At 34.6% G+C, this 17445-nt stretch overlaps 1 protein-coding gene across 1 annotated transcript; it reads left to right on the forward strand.

The window, feature by feature from the left end:
* Positions 1-6520: 6520 nt before the first annotated feature.
* On the forward strand, positions 6521-11049 carry LOC142608224 (AP2-like ethylene-responsive transcription factor BBM2). Its single transcript, XM_075779955.1, has 9 exons — positions 6521-6810; positions 7127-7802; positions 7926-8008; positions 8148-8156; positions 8273-8361; positions 8695-8768; positions 8880-8930; positions 9437-9513; positions 9842-11049. Exons 1-9 carry the CDS (start codon positions 6570-6572, stop codon positions 10708-10710), a joined length of 2169 nt encoding a protein of 722 aa, XP_075636070.1. The 5' UTR covers positions 6521-6569; the 3' UTR covers positions 10711-11049.
* Positions 11050-17445: the final 6396 nt, after the last annotated feature.

Genomic DNA, 17445 nt, shown 5'->3' on the forward strand with positions numbered 1-17445 from the left:
TAAATTGGCTTTTTCCTGATAACAGTCTCACACTCTCTTGCCTTTTTCCACTCGTAACTTCGCCTTTTCAGTTCTTCATTAAACTAATAAACTTGATCAAGAAATTCAACTTGTAGTGTAAAAACAAATACCAACGGCAAGAAAATATGACAGAAACACTAAATCAAAGGAAGAGGACAAAAGAAAACGATATTTTGGTCTGAGAGAATTGAAACTACAAACAAATATATATATATATATATATATTTTTTTTTTTTGGAACTGGGTGCACGATTTTAACCTAGTGCACTTCAACAAAAACAAACAAATAAGAACGATGAATGAAGAACACAAAAGGAATAGGATAGGATGATAACAGGAAAAAAAAAAAAATAAAGGGATAGAAAACTGATTTTAGAACCTGTGCTCTGATACCAAATGATGCGAACCTCAATCGACACGCTTTGAGACCCAACAAAAATATTGGAATATTTAACCCAGGAAAGCTAAAAATCAGATTTATGATAGAAACCCTAACCCAACGTTTATAATCGAAACGCGAACCAAAGGTATAAGTTGACCTTGACCCAATGATTATAAAGAATCATGAACCAAAGGTATAAAGTTTGAACGCCACAAGGAAGAATCCTTGATAAGTTCACAGTTCTTGAAGAACCAAAAGAGAGCAAAGCCTCACCTTTTGTGAATTTTATTTAATAATTTTCTGAAAAACGTTTACAAACTTCAGAGCCTATTTAAGGGCTCCATAAAACTTGACAGACAAGAAAATATATTCTAAAATAACTCCTAATTGATACCTTACCATACCAAGAATCAAATTTGACCTAAAAAGCATTAAATGCACCTAAAAACAAGGAAAATACCTAAAAAACGTACTAAATAATAAAACCCTAAATAAAAGTTGATTTGGTCTAAAATTAGTAGATCCAAAATAGGAAAAAATCTGCCTTAACTGATATAGAGCTGGAAAGTCAATCAGCCATTAATTCACGCCATAAATCACTCCCAATTAAGTCAGATCAGCCCTAAGTAGTTTGAATTAAATTTATTACACTTTCATCTTCCTTTGGGCCAAGCTTGAAATGTCCTGCGTTAGAATCAGCTCAAATCTCTTGAATCAGCCCATTAAGTGCTTCTTGGATCTTCTTGGATCTTGCTCTTGTAATAGGCCCAACTGGAACATGCAATGGATCCTTGAATGCTTATTGATTCTCATCATAGGTTGTATTAATGCCACTGATATATCTTTCTTTACTCATTGAAATTTTTTTTTCATGTGTTTTTCTTCGATTCTTTGTGAGTCAGGTAACCTAATATATATGTTCCATAAGCCCTCCAAAGTAGCATTATTAATGACCTATTTCCAATGAAGAGAATCTTTTTTCCACCAACATAATGAAGAGGATTTCACGTAATAAACCCACAAACTCAAGAAAAATAAAAGCATAATATATGTTTTTATTAGACAAAGTTCACTCACCCGAAAAGCTTTGTGTTCGAACTACTTCGAAAACTTTCCTTTTTGATTGTCTAGCCAAGCTTTGGAGAGCTAGTTTCTAAGGAAGCTTTGAAGAAATTTTTCCTATCGTAGAAGCAAGTTTTTTCTCAATTCACTATGTTTCATTTTTCTCTTTAAGTAGTTAAACCCTCTAGTTGGGGATATGGAGAAGTTGCTTTTATAATGAAAATTGGCCTTGTTGGCCGTGTGTACACGGTACGTGCAGCAAGCTGTTAACATTATACTGGACAAAGCTGTTAACAACACGAATGCCTTAGTGCTTATTGTATGAATTTTGTTCATCATGTAGGCGAAAGCTAAAGGGGCGCCCGTTGAGCGCGCAGATGTACATCAACAAGTATACCGCACCAAAGATGGGGTTACTGTTAGTAGCCGTGTACAAAGAGAACATGGTAAGCACAACTTGATTGAATGGAATTGTAGTGTATGTTGTGTTTGTATTGTTTATGGTGTGTAATATGTTATTTGGTTCTTGTGGGAAAATAGGATAGGATGGTAGCACTTTTGAATGAACAGGGCATGCGACTAGAAGGAGAGATTGGTAGTGGAATCCTCTGGTCGAGAGACGATGCGTATGCTCGGGTGATGGATCGTCCAGAGCGCCCTGGACGTGTACGCGAGGTAGGTTTTGGAATCACCCCATCAGGAAGAAGTGCCACCAAAAATTCACTATTTACCTCGAGTCCATCGTTGTCAACCAGAACGACGCAAAGAATTTCAGGGTTGGAGACGAGTCATGAAGAGCTTAGGGAGCAACTAGCTCACTCAGAGGCGAGGCATAGGGAGGAACTAGCGAAGCATAGGGAGGACCTAGCTCAATCTGAGGTGAGGCATAGGGCAGAACTAACTCAATCTGAGCCAAGACACCAACAACAACTGGACGAAGTGAGGAATTCGATGAGAGACATGTTGAACCAATTTAATGCACTTGGCCCACTTATCCGTGAATTAAATCCTTCTCAAGTAGCAAACAAATGTTATTTAGCGAAACACTACTTTTTACAATGCATTGTTATGTGATATTAATACAATGCCTTTAATATATATGTAGGGTGGAAATGCTTGATGGGAATGCAATTGTGTATCTGAAGGTAAAACAAAATTTCTCTAAAAATTTCTCTAAAAATAGTAGCCTACATATATACATACCATGCTATGATGGATAAACTATGAACCTCAGTACTCAGTACAGTAGGAAAGAAAACTTTCTGCTGGTGAATATGTTATAGAATATTATAAGTTGATTCAGGACGCATTTCAAAGGTTTTGGTTTTTGATATAGTGACTACTCTAGAGTATCGCATTCTTATTTGGCACCTGAAACATGAGGAACACACTTGCTTGGCATATGCACATCTCCATGACTAGACACATGCAAAATAGGTAATGTAAAGGGAAAAAACAATAGCTCTCACTATCAATCTGATCCATTTATTGCTGAACTTGATTGAATTGAAAGTTTTGACTAGATTTTTTTATTCTCTCTATGTTTTAACTCTGATAAATTGACTACACAACTTACTACACTACTCTTGTTAACGAATAGTTGAACTACAGCTAGCCTTCCTCTCATGTTACTAAGTTGATGAAAACAACATAACTGATATGGGGCAGAGATTGATTCATAGTACTATATTTTCGTTGTATTGTTTTTTTAATCCAAATGAGCTCTCCCTATTTCTAATTAATTTTTTCCCTTCCATTTTGGCATTTGAAAAGCCAAATCACTCCATAATTAGGCAAAAATAATGTCAAATTATGTCTCTTTCCCTCATAACATTGTTCTGCCAAATTGCTCCATGATCATGCCTTTTGATACAAATGTTTTAATTTGAATTCATGTTTAGAGTATTATGTATTGCAAGCAAAAATTTGGCAAGTTTAACTTGACAAAGAATAATTTGTGCAGTTTTACCATGAAGTGGACAAGAAAGCGTATGTCAAAATGGAGCCAAATGCCACTAAGGAAACTCTTGAGGCCTCACAACATGTTGTCATTCTAAGCATGTTGTAAAGTTTTTTGTGAATAGACATGAACAAAGGTTTGTATATATTTTTTGTTTAACAGCCGGTTTGGCTGTTTGTGATGTTGTTGGCTGTGGCTGTGGCTTTTCGTGATGTTGGGAACTTGTTTATTTTGGCAATTTTTGTGTTGGGAACTTGTTTATAGAACTTGTGTTGGGAAGTTGTGATGTTGGGATAAGTTGTGTTGTGTTGGGAACTTGTGATAGCAGGGAAAAATTATTCAGTTGTGATAACAGGGAAAAGAAAGAAAAAAAAGAGGGAAGGAAAAAAAAAAGAAAAAAAGAAGAAGCTATAGCCGCGTTTTTAAAAAATGTAGCTATAGGTCTCTGACTATAGCCGTGGTTAAAAAATGCGGCTTTAAGTCTGATCTTTAGCCGTGGTTATAAAAATGCGGCTATAGACTGACAGGGGCTGTTGTTGCGCAGCTTAGGCCTGGTTTATAAACGCGGCTCTAGAAAACGCAACTATAGCCTATAATCGTGTTTTCGGGGTCTATAGCCGCGTTTTTGAAACGCGGCTATAGAGCCCTTTTTTGTAGTGTTAAATAGTAGTATAAATTATTGTGGCAGGTTGTTATTAGAGTAATATAAAAGTATACCCACTTTTCACATCACTTTTATAATATACCAATATTATATTTCTACACACTGATATTTACGGTCCAATAGTAAAGGAGTAAATAGTATTTTTTGTTAACAATAAATTAAGTTATCAGAAAGAGAGACATCTAACTACCTAAGCATAACGGGTATATTTCTTCTCAACTACCATGCATTAATATATGTTCAATAGTAAAAGAGTTATTTTTTGGTGGGTACGAAAAAGGTATACAGTTTGATTATATTCAGAGAAGCAAAAGAATTTAAATGAGTTTCACAAGTGAAAGAAAGTGTTATGTTGACAAAAGCAAAGCACTGAATTGTTTTTGGGGGGGGGGGGGGGGGGGTGTGGATATCTGAGAATTCCATTTAGATCCTTAGATTTTCTTACAATCTGTCCCTTCAATTAAAACTTGAGAATGAAATAATAAGCTCTCCAGGACCCGGAAGACAAGGGTTAGTGTCCTCATATAGGGGTGCAAGGTGCAAACCACATCTCCATATTTATCTCAATTAATTAATTAATTTTTTTTTTTAAGAATATGTTTAGGATTCCCCCTCTCTGCATTTCTCTTTCACTGTAAAAAAAGAAAAAGAAAAAGAAAAAAAGAAAGAAAGTGTCAGTCATGCATGAATTATTGTTTTGTGCACAGTTGAGAGAGAAAGAAAAGTCTCTGTTAGAGAGAGAGAGAGACTCCCGTTTGTAGCGGGGGAGCAGTTTGATGATTAGGACTATGGGATAATAGTTAAATAATGTGATATGGATGGATGGAATGTGAGAAAGTTATGGGTGTTTGTTTGTAGGCAAAGACTCTCTCAGAGAAAGAAAGCATGCAATGCAATGAAAAGGAGGAGAGGAGGTCTGAGTCTGATAATATATCTGACATGAAATGACTAATGTCCAAATGGGCATGAATAAATGGGTGTGGAGAGGGGCTGCGTGTGGGTTTTTTGTCACACTTTGTCAGATTATATTATATCATCATCTTCTACAGGTGTTTCACGGCAAAGAGAGAGAGAGAGAGAGAGAGAGAGTATGTGATATTCTAGAGTTTGATTAATAATTAATTAGTTTAGTAAATATAATGATTAAGTTAAGGTGAATAGAATCAAGGATATCTTTGAAGTCCAAGGGGGATAGAGGGGTAGGGAGGATAACAAGTTTGTTTTAAGATTACGAAAGCACATGGTGGAAGAGTTATGACCCATGTGTTAGGCTTATTACCACTCATATAATACTCACTTATGAATTTTTAAAGGCATGACGATCAGTTCAACTTCTATAATTTTGGATAAGTTCTTTTATGGACACACTTGTCTTGCACATTTTGACACAATCTATATATTTATCAATCAATAATTGAATTACTTTACTTACAAATGGTCTACAATTGATTCGAGATCTGTTTAGATATCGCTTATTGCTGAAAATTGAAAATATTATAGCAAAATAATTTTTAAATGTGTGAATAGTACTGTGAGATTCAGTTTTAATAAAAATTTTGCTGAATTTTATACTTATAGGTTCCGTGAACAATACATGTGACCCACTATAAAAAACGCTTTCACTGAGAAACGCGCTTCTCAAACGGCTACTCAGTCATACTTATATAGTGAAAAATAATCTAATTATTATTTGTCATGTGTTTAAGTTGTTTTTAAGTGTGTGAACAAATATGCTTTGGTAGATTTTTTTTTTTTGGATTGAGAAGCAAAAAAAGATTTTAACTACTCCTCTACTTACAAATAGTACAATAGGCTTCATTCAAAATATAATTATTCCTCCTCGTGTACCTTTTCATTAGTTTTGCAGCAACTCTTATATATTTGGATTTTGTGAGAAAGAGAGAGAAAGATTTGGTGTTGTAATCTTACCAAAATGAGAGAGAGAGAGAGAGAGAGAGAGAGAGAGAGAGAGAGAGAGAATGGGAGGAGATTACGTGTATATATATCAAAACCTTATTCTATAGTGGTGTGGGCACCTCATTTTTCTGATTAAAATCATACCCTTTTGTGATACACTATTACTATACTGCCCAACATGTCCTATTCTCATTAATTCTAGACCATTTTAGTTTGAAACTAAAAAAGTGCCCCTAGATAAGAAGCGCCCCATTTATACTTCATGCGTGTATATGAGAGAGAGAGAGATATTAATCTTCATTTTGCTTTGGAAGAAATGATTTCTCATTTTATTCTCAATATTTTTTGACCTTTCCTCTTCTTCTTCCCTTCACTTCTCTACTCAAAACTCATGGATTCTCTCATAGTTTCTCCTTTGTATTTCACTTCTTCATGCATGAACTAGTTCCCTCATCTCCCTTTCTCAAGTCCAACAAATATATATTAGTCTCAACTCTCAACTCTCAACTCTCAACCTACAAGTACTATATAACTAGTACTTACAAACACATATATCAATCACTATGGCTTCAATGAACTGGTTGGGTTTCTCTCTTTCCCCACAAGAACTCCCATCCCAGCCTTCTGATCAAGACCCCTCTCAAAACGCAGTCTCTCGCCTGGGCTTCAACTCTGATGACATCTCTGGCACTGATGTCTCTGGCGAGTGCTTTGATCTCACTTCTGACTCAACCCTTCCATCCCTCAATCTCCCTCCTCCTTTTGGCATACTCGAAGCTTTCAATAGAAACAATCAACCTCAAGGTTTTTTCTTTTTTCTCTCACCCCCACATTTTTTTTTTTTGCATTATATTTTCTTGTACAACTTTAAGCCTTAAAACCCTAAGCTTCTTTTTGGTTTTCACAAAGCATAACAAAATCATCTGGCTGTATTTGTACTGTGCAAAAGTAAAATAAAAACGCTTGAAATTGCATTCTTATCTTCAAACTTCAAGCAGTCAGAGCTATTTTTTCTTTTCAAAAAAAAATGTAAGAGGAAAAATTAGTAATATTATTATACAAAGTGAAAGATTCTGATTTATTTTTGTCCCTTTTTTTTTTTTTTTTTTTTTTTTTTCAGATTGGAATATGAAGAGTTTAGGAATGAACTCGAGTGCAAACTACAAGACCACCTCAGACCTGTCTATGCTAATGGGTAGTTCATGCAGTAGCCAAAGCCTGGAAAACCAAGACCATCAGCCAAAGTTGGAGAACTTTCTTGGAAGACACTCTTTTGGCCATCATGATCAAAGCGCTGCATATAATAACACTACTGGTGACTACATGTTCAACAACTGTTCCTTACAGCTTCCTTCTGAGGCAACAAATGGTGTATCAAATAGTACTGATGGTGATGATGGTAGTGGTAGTGGTAATGGTAGTATCAATAACAATAATTCTATTGGGTTGTCGATGATAAAAACCTGGCTGAGGAATCAACCAGCACCACAGACTCAGCAAGATAATAATACTAATAAGAATGATGGTGGTGCAAGTGGTGGTGGTAACAATGGAAGCCTAACAAGTGCACAAACCTTGTCTCTTTCTATGAGCACAGGGTCAAGCTCTACTTTGCCGCTTCTTACTGCAAGTAATGCCGGCGGTGGAAGTGGTGGAGAGAGTTCTTCATCAGATAATAATAAGCAGCCTAATATCACAACTGGACTCGATAGCCAAACTGGTGCTATTGAGGCAGTGCCAAGAAAGTCTATTGATACATTTGGACAAAGGACTTCTATTTATCGTGGTGTAACAAGGTTTGTTAACAAAATCACTGAAATTTTCTTCATTAGTATCCTTTGCATGCTTGTACTTCAATAGTAGACTTATTCTAGTTGTTTGTGTGAAATATAATTGTTTAACGGGGTTGGATTTTACAGGCATAGATGGACGGGAAGATACGAGGCTCATCTATGGGATAATAGTTGTAGAAGAGAGGGACAGACTCGTAAAGGAAGGCAAGGTACATCATATAATTTTCTGCCAATTGCTTCAGCTCCAATTTGCAAAGTGTTTCTTATCTATAATGTTAAAATAAAGTAACCATAATGCTGTATTGACTCTTGTTTTTCTTATGTGGGGCTTCCTCAACCTTCTTGCAGTTTATTTAGGTAAGTTTAAAAGGACCTTTGCACTCTTTTTTCTTAAGCTTATTACTCAAATTATTGTTTATTTATTTATTTATTTTTAATGTTGCTTATTCCCTTTCTGTTTTAATTTTATGTAGGTGGTTATGACAAAGAAGAAAAGGCAGCTAGAGCTTATGACTTAGCGGCATTGAAATACTGGGGAACCACTACCACTACAAATTTCCCAGTAAGTTTCCACCTTTCTTATATTTTCCAATAAATTAAAGTGATTCACAGTTAGTGATTGCCAAATCATTCTTCTTATTTACTTTATTTTAGGGTGCAAAAGAACTTGAATTGCAAAAATTTGCTCAATGTTGTCATTGCCATTGACATACAGTACTTTTACCTAAAGACAATGGAGAAATTTTAGGAATATTATATTAAGATGCACACTATACATGTTTTTATACTCACATAAAGTATCCACATTAACTGGGATGTTGTCTACCAATATATTTTAGAGTTTTGTTTACTGATATTTTACATCTTTGTTGCTTTTTTCATGAAAAAAATTCAGATTAGCAACTATGAAAAAGAGTTGGAAGAAATGAAGCACATGACCAGGCAAGAGTATGTTGCGTCTTTGCGAAGGTACATAAAAAAGTATACTTCTCTATGCTACAATACTATGCTTGTTCGATGAATCAAGATTATGGAGTACTGGATTAAATAATTATACAATAAAAGTTTTTCTTGGTGCAGGAAAAGTAGTGGTTTTTCTCGGGGTGCATCTATTTATAGAGGTGTAACAAGGTAATGTACTAATGTGTGATGAGAATGAAAAAAAAAAAAAAAAAAAAAAAAAAAAAAAAACCCAATCTATCTTATTCATTTCCTGTAGTCTTTATTATTTACTTTTGTGGAGGTTGTATCCTCTCTTTTGAGTTGAATTTCATGTTGTGGATTTTTTATATGCTGCAGCCCAATGCTTTTAACTTTTGTTGAATATGTTGCACTTCTACTCTATCAGATAAAGTGTAACTTTTATGGATTTAAGTTGCTCTTAAAATAAAGAAAAAGAACATTGTATTTATGCAAAGCAATGTGTCTCTTAACTAAGGTATAATGTTCCTAAGTTGTTCAAGTATAATCACCAATATTCTTGAGCGGTTATGATAGTGGAGCAATATGCTTTTTCCTAACTAAGCTATAATGTTCCTAATTTGATCAAGTATAATCCCCAATATTCTCGAGCTGTTATGATAGAGGAGCAATATGCATTTCTTATACAGCTTGTAATGTGTGTTTTTTTGTAACAGACACCACCAACACGGACGTTGGCAAGCAAGGATTGGAAGAGTTGCAGGGAACAAAGACCTTTACTTGGGAACTTTCAGTAAGTCTCTTTTTTCTTTTTCTTCGGGTGATATAAATAGGTCAGTTACGGGATACATTCAGTCCACTGAAATGCCATTAAGATGAATGATACCGAACCCTAGGAAGAATCTATACCTTCCAAACCTAAATTACCAATTCTTCCAATACTTAAAACGTTAGGAAACGGTTAATATAATTGTTTAACCAATATTCTCATAGAAAATGAGATAAGAAGTAAAATGGAACATGAAATACCCTAATTGGTTTCTAAGAATACAATTGTGTTTTTAATTTTGTTGGTACGCTATACTAATTAGTTCAACTTTTCTTTTTCTTTTTCAATCCAGGCACCCAAGAGGAAGCGGCTGAGGCTTATGACATTGCTGCCATTAAGTTCCGAGGACTGAATGCAGTGACAAACTTTGACATGAGCAGATACGACGTAAAGAGCATACTCGAGAGCAGCACATTGCCAATTGGCGGGGCAGCCAAGCGATTGAAAGATGTTGAGCAGGCTGAAATGACTGTGGATGGACAAAGAACAGATGATCATGACAACGTGAGTTCTCAGCTAACTGATGGAATCAACAATTATGGAGGTGCACCACATCATGGTTGGCCTACTCTTGCATTCCAACAAGCTCAGCCTTATAGCATGCACTACCCATATGGCCAAAGGGTTTGGTGCAAGCAAGAACAGGATTCTGATCCCCCACATAGCTTTCAAGATCTTCATCAGTTACAATTGGGAAATACCCATAATTTCTTTCAGCCTAATTCAGTTTTGCACAACCTCATGGGCATGGAATCAGCTTCAATGGAACATAGTTCTGGTGCTAACTCTGTCATTTATAGCAATGGAGGAGGTGCAACTGCAGATGGGTACGGAAGCAATGGTGGCTATATAATGCCTTTGACTACAGTGATTGCTAATGAAGGCAACAACCAAAACCAAGGAAATAATGGTTTTGGGGATAGTGAAGTGAAGGCACTTGGTTATGACAATGTGTTTGCCTCAACTGATCCTTATCATGCAAGGAACTTGTATTATCTTTCACAACAATCATCAACGGGTGTCATTAAGGCTAGCACGTATGATCAAGGCTCTGCTTGCAATAATTGGGTGCCAACTGCAGTTCCAACTCTTGCACCAAGGTCTAACAATATGGCTGTTTGCCATGGAGCTCCAACTTTCACAGTATGGAATGATACCTAAAGGAAAGGGAAGAAGAACGCATAGAAAGAGGAATGGGTTTAGGGAAACGAAGGATGTATACACTACTGATTTCCTAATTTTGATTTTTCATTCTCCTCTCTTCCTTCTATGTTTACTAATGACCTAAGGAAGATAGGCTCCTTTGATTTTATTTTTTTCTCTTTATTTGGATTCTAACTATTGCATCATGCAAAATTTAAAAGGGTCTATAGCTGAAGTTCAGCAATAGCAAGTGATAGCTTACATTTTCACTAGCTATGAATTTTGGGAACTTCAGAAATATATGGATGGATCCTCGGAAAGTTTAATTAACCCAACCAGCCTTTGTAATTTTGAATAACATAATGATGATACAAAGAATGGGGTTCCCTTTGTTTGTACTCTTTTTTCTATGTGAATGTGATTATGAGTTATGACTCATTATGTGCATGGCATTACAAACGAGGAGGTCTCTTAATGAGGCTTTAACTAGTCAAGAATTATGGTGACAATTATTTGACATAAAGATTTCATGGGAGGATAATTAATCAAATGTTATACAACGAGGAGTTGCTCAAAAAAACAAAGTTGATCGAGTTGGGAAAAGGGGAAATGGTGTAATGAAAATTGCTTATGATCAAGTCACAACAAAAGTAGCTCTTTTTTTAAGTCGGAGATACTTTTGCCACAAATTATGTGATCTTTCAAAGGGCAAAAGATCGAATTTCTCTTGCTAGGTGACGTAAAGGTTAGCTTTGACGTATATGATACATCTACCTAACCAGGAAGTCGCTTTTTAAAAATATGTGAGTATATGGACCTTTCAAGGTTTTGTTGTTAGCAAGGGGCTATAGGAATATGTATAATTTAAAATGTCATTACTCTTTAAACATATGTGTGATTCGTGTTGACTTCGCTTGTCCAAATTAAGTTAAAAACATTATACTTATATACCTTAGTTTTGGTTTACTCTATAATATGTTCATTATACTTTGCCGCTAAACATTATCTTACAAGTGGGCGTTAGGATGGAGTTCGTTGAGGCCCGAATAATGATTTTGATATATTCGTTAAAGACAAACTCAAAGCACATACATACACCATTACATACTATTATATATCTTTCATTTATGGATGAGGGATAAATAGATCATTCCAGTGACCAATTTAAAAATTGGCATAGAATTGTCAACTGGGCTGGGTGTTTAACACTTTGTCATAGAATTGGCAACTGGGCTGGGTGTTTAACACTTTGTCATCCATAACTTAGTCTTGAAAACCTAAAATTGGGGGGGTGGGGGGGGGGGGGGTAGGAATTAGGTGATGTATCCTTATAATTCTTCTTTCGTATTTTATTTGCTTAGATTATGTTAGGTTCATGGTTATCTAGTGTTCGCAACCGCATTTCCAAAATCTTGTTAATATGTATTTGAGTCGTAAATTTTTAGTGTATTAGAGTATGCTTGAAGATATACATTGAAGAGATAAGATATCAACTCAAGAATTTGCTCAAGATAGTGAAGTTTCGCTACCTCTATTGCAGCTCAATTGATCAAGGTTAAGTGAACCTCAGCTTCAACTCTAGGTTTGACTATCAGAAACCAGTTGAAGCCCTCTAGGTCATCATAACATAAGGGAGAACACCATGAAAGTTGGAGATCATGTTGCAATGACTATATGCCAAGGGTTTTGTACTAAGTTGCTTCTCCAGAAGTCGTTAATGATCTAAAGTGTTAATGTGAAGACATTACATCAGGACTACTACATTAAAGAGTTTTTATGGTGAAGTTAGACACAAATTGAAAATTCATGTGCTAAAGAGATTCACAAGATAAAATAGTCCAACTAGATTGGAGCTACGTATGGTCATGTGAGTTACTCTTGTTAGATTTTAGGCCCATGTAAACTAGATTGTTTAACCTAATTAATTAACTAAGTGGATACTTAGGTTTATTTATTTTGATCTAGGTCAAACAAACATAAATCATATATTTAAAGCAACGGAAATATAAAAAACACAATGATATGATCATCTAGGAAAACCAAACTGGTAAAAAACTTGGGGAGGATTTAACCTAGCTATCCTCAAGGTAAAAAACAAATCCACTATAGAGAATCGAAGTTTATAATAAAACTTAGACCACTAACATCCTATTATTACCACATGTAGAACTTACTGACCAGTGAAGCAGATACTGTATCGTACCAGCCAGTGCACTGGTACGGGTACCCCTTTGTTTTGTATCGGAAAATATACCGGACGCGTATCGGCCATACTGGCAGAATCCGGCCATACCGAGTGCATAAGGGCCGTACAGGGCCGAAACACTCCAAGCCACTTTTTTTTTTTTGTTGTAATTTTGACAAATTTTCTAGGGCAATATGGTAATTTTGCTAAACCTAATTCTAACCCTAAGTCCCAGCCACACATCCCTCTTTCTTTCTTTCTCTCACGCTCTCTTTCAGCTGCCCTGTGTCTCTCATCTCTCGGCTTCTCTGTCTCTCACTCTGCTATGTCTCAGCTTCTCATTATCTGTCTCGAGTCTCGGCTTCTCACTCTTAAGTAAAATGTTTCCTTAATCAAATTTGAAAATCATTGCCATTATATGATATAAGTTTTGCATAAGGTTTTAGAAATTGACTTTTATATACGAGTATCTTGCAATTGTTTCATAATGTCATTATTCGGAATTTCTTGATGCAAAATATAGAATTTATTTATTTTCTTTTTCAGTTTTGTTGCTTTTTTTTTAATTTTTTTTTTTTATAGTTTCTGTTAGGTTTTAAAAGTTTAGAACAATTGGCAAATCGTGAACACAAACTTGTCTAGGTATAAATCGTGGAGTCTAAATGTATTATTAGACACTGCTCAAGGTGATACAAGTTATGATTCAAGAACAATTAAGCTGCCGAAAGAAGAATTTAAAATTTGCCTGGTTCGACTGATCGAGAGACAGGCTTGATCGATCGAGAGTCAGGCTCGATCGATCGAGAGTCGTATCTGCAGAATTTTAATTAAGGCCCAAACAGCAGTTCAAGCTCATTAAGGACTAAGGTTTCAGATCTACTTCTTTTAGTATATAAAGGAAACCTTAAGCACGTTTTGAAAAAATCTTTTTAGAGAGAGAAGTGTATGCCTCTTTTGTAAATCTAGGGTTTTATACCCAAAAGCTCTCTAGAGTATTTCTTTAAGTGTTGTGATGAATTTTTTGTGAGATCTGAGAGGTGTTTACCTTCATACACGCATATTGAGCTATCAAGATCAGGATTCACATTAAGAACTTGATGGTTGTTTCAGTTGCTGCATAAAGAACATTCATGAAGATCAAGATTCACAAGTAGGTGAACTTGTGGTTGCTGTAAATCAAGAAAAGATGTAGTCCGTGAACTTGGAGTATGGAGTCGTGGTAGTAAGTTTTCTACTCGAGGTAGCAATAGAATGTTAGTGGTATAAGTTCTATTGTACAGACTTCAATTCTTTCATAGTGGATTTGCTTTTTACTTTGAGGATAGCTAGCTTAAATCATCCTCAGGTTTTCTACCGGTTTCATTTTCCTGGGTCATTAGATCTTTGTGTTCTTTACTTTGCGCTGCTTTGCATGATATAATTGTTTTGTTTTAACCTAAATCTAAATAATAAACCTAAGTATTCACTTGGTTAATTAATTTGGTTAAACAATCTAGTTTTACAGGAATCTAAAACTTTATAGTTTCTATACTCTGAAATTTATTTCTGTGTTTTTTTTTTTTATTTTTTATAATTAATTTTGGTTTACTTTCATTTGTTATAAGTGGGGTTGTTTCCTTCCTTGGAGAGGCAATTTTACAAGTTCATTATGAAATGCAATTTTAGCATTATGTTCATTTAATTCCACTAAAGAAAAATGAGACCAATTTATACTTGTCGTGCATCTATAACTTTTCTCTAATGATGAATTGCCTTGGCAAAGTTGTTCATTTTTGTTGTAATTCCTATGCTTCTCGGGGCAGAAGAATAATGGATAATCTTGTAAACATGGTTCTAGAGATTTTGTGTGTGTGTGTGTGTGTGTATAATATATAAAATAGCGGTAAACCAGAAACGGTACACCGGTATTGACCGGTACTTGAAATATATCGTCCCACTGGCCAAACCGGTATAGCCTCCAGTACAGTATTGACTTCCTTGTTACTAACACGACAACGTGCAAGCTCCGAATCCACAAACTCCTTCTCTATTAGGCCTTTGCAACACAAGCACCCACACTTGTGACTTTAAGACTCCACTAAAAGGTTTTGGATCTCCTTAAACATTGATCTTGTATGCAGCAACTTCTACAACTTCATATCTTGAGAATCTTCAAGGAATAACACCGGTAGAAGACTTTAGAGAGTTTTTGGGTACAAAACCTTAGATCTACAAAAGAGACACACTCTTCTCTCTTTGAAAAGCCTTATAAAAACGTGTTTAGGGTTTCCTTTATATACTAGTAGTGTTTTACTTGAAACCCAAAACGTTTAAGCAGAGTTTGGGCTAAAATAGAATTCTGCAGATACGTGTTTCGATCGGTCGAGCTTATCTTTCAATCGATCGAACCAAGCAGATTTCGAATTCTTCTTTCTACAGCTTGTATATTCTTGAATCTTGACTTGTATCACCTTAGCATTGTCTAATAACACCTATAGACTCCAGGATCTATATCTAGACAAGTTTGTGTTCACGATTTGCCAATTGTTCTAAACTTTTAGAACCTAACAACTCTTATTGTAGGTAGCAATACTAAGATTGAGTATATTCTATTTTGTTGTACTTCTATTTTCGATACACTTCAATTTTGTGATATGATTGTGCCTATCACATGTTAAATTGGACCGTTGCATAATTTGATTAATTAATTAACTTGAATAACTAATTAACTATAATCGAGATCTAAATTTCCCTGCAAATTATAACAAGAAATACAATGATATGAATTTTATTTCTTTAGAATATAATTAGGATTCAAAGCCAAACACTTTCTCACTTTAGGCCAATGTAATTCATTTTCAAATTATACAGGCAAAGTTTTTATTTTTTAAAAATTAAGTAGCAACTTCATTACAAGTCCCTTAATTTAAGAGGAGATAGTTGCACTAGAATCTCTATTATGAGATTTGCTACTAGAGAATCCAAATAATCTCAGACTTATTAGGTTGTGGTTCTCACAACTACCCACTTCCAGCATTCTCCATTAAGAGACTAGTGTGGCCTACTTAAAAGTTTATCATGATTATTTAATATTTTTAGTCGCTAACTTTTGCTATGCACGGGAACTTACCAATTTGTGAGGAGATAGACTAAAATAATTTTATCAAATCTTAAATTGATTAAGAAACTACACCATTGCATGATTTACTCTTGTATAATTTCAATTTGTGTTACAAATTGATGAAGAAGTCATTGCTTGAACGTGCAATGACTTAGAAAACATTTGTCAAACAATTTTCAGATCTACAAAAAAATAACTCAAAAATTCAGATATTAAAACTTCTGAAAGACAAAAAAATATTGAAGAAAAATTATCAATGTTTGAGTGTGAGTTTAAGTTGGACTTGTTAGAGAAATAAAGTTTCACTTCTTGTTAAGTTTGGATTAAACAAAAACAATTTTGTTTAAAAAAAATGATGAGTTTGAGTATAAGTTGGACTTGTCAAAGATATAGAATTTCACTCCTTGTTAAGTTTGAACTAAACAAAAATAATTTTGTTTGAAAAAACTGATGAGTTTGAGTTTAAGTTAGACTTGTCAGAGAGATAGAGTTTTACTCATTGTTAAGTTTGGATTAAAAAAAATAATTTTGTTTTAAAAAAATGATGAGTTTGAGTTTAAGTTGGACTTATCAGAGAGACAGAGATTCACTCTTTTTGTTAAGTTTGGAATAAACAAAAATAAATTTTTTTTTTAAATGATGAGTTTGAGTTTAAGTTATAGATTATGTATTTAGATTATGTATTTAGACTTATTTTATTTATTTATTTAATACGCGCGCACACATATATAAATACGTGCGCACACACGTTTATTTTCTTTGGACAATTTCTGATAAACTAGAAATGGCATGAATCTTATTCAAACACCTTTGCATGGGAGATGTGCCAATATCCTAAATTTTGAATTCTCTGCATTAAATTCAATTAATTGATTGATAATTTTATCATCCCCCACCCCCCCCCCCCCCCAACGAATTTGTTCATCATACATTAAAATTAAATTCATTTTTCTTTATATCTCATTGGTGCAGGTCAAAGTCTGCTACAAGTTGAAACCCTAGCTTTAATTCAGTGATTAGGTTTTACAATCAACTCTTTTTTTTCTTGTTTTGAGTACAAGGATTTACAATCAACTATAATTCCCCACCTTTTAATTTTGACAAAATTCGCCACCTTTTTTAATGTACATCCTTTCTTTCCCTTAGGGAAATAAATATACAAAGAAAATTGTATCTCATTCATGCAGGCCAATGTAGGGGTTTTGTTGTATTTTTCCTTCTAATTATTTCTTTTTTGGTTTCCTTGATCAATTGGCGAAAGAATCTTATAGCTTACCCTTTGTTATTCTAGCTTACTATATCATTTATTTACGTATCTTTTTTCTCAAAAAAAAAAATTATATTTTCTTATCTTCCTTTGTTCCCCCCCCCCCCCCCCCCCAAAAATTTTCTAATAGTATAGTAGTACGTAGTCTTGTACAAGTATTTCTTCTATATTATAGATGCCTATACTAGTCTAATAAGTAAA

Source organism: Castanea sativa, chromosome 8 (assembly GCF_040712315.1).
Source record: "Castanea sativa cultivar Marrone di Chiusa Pesio chromosome 8, ASM4071231v1".
Taxonomy (NCBI): domain Eukaryota; kingdom Viridiplantae; phylum Streptophyta; class Magnoliopsida; order Fagales; family Fagaceae; genus Castanea; species Castanea sativa.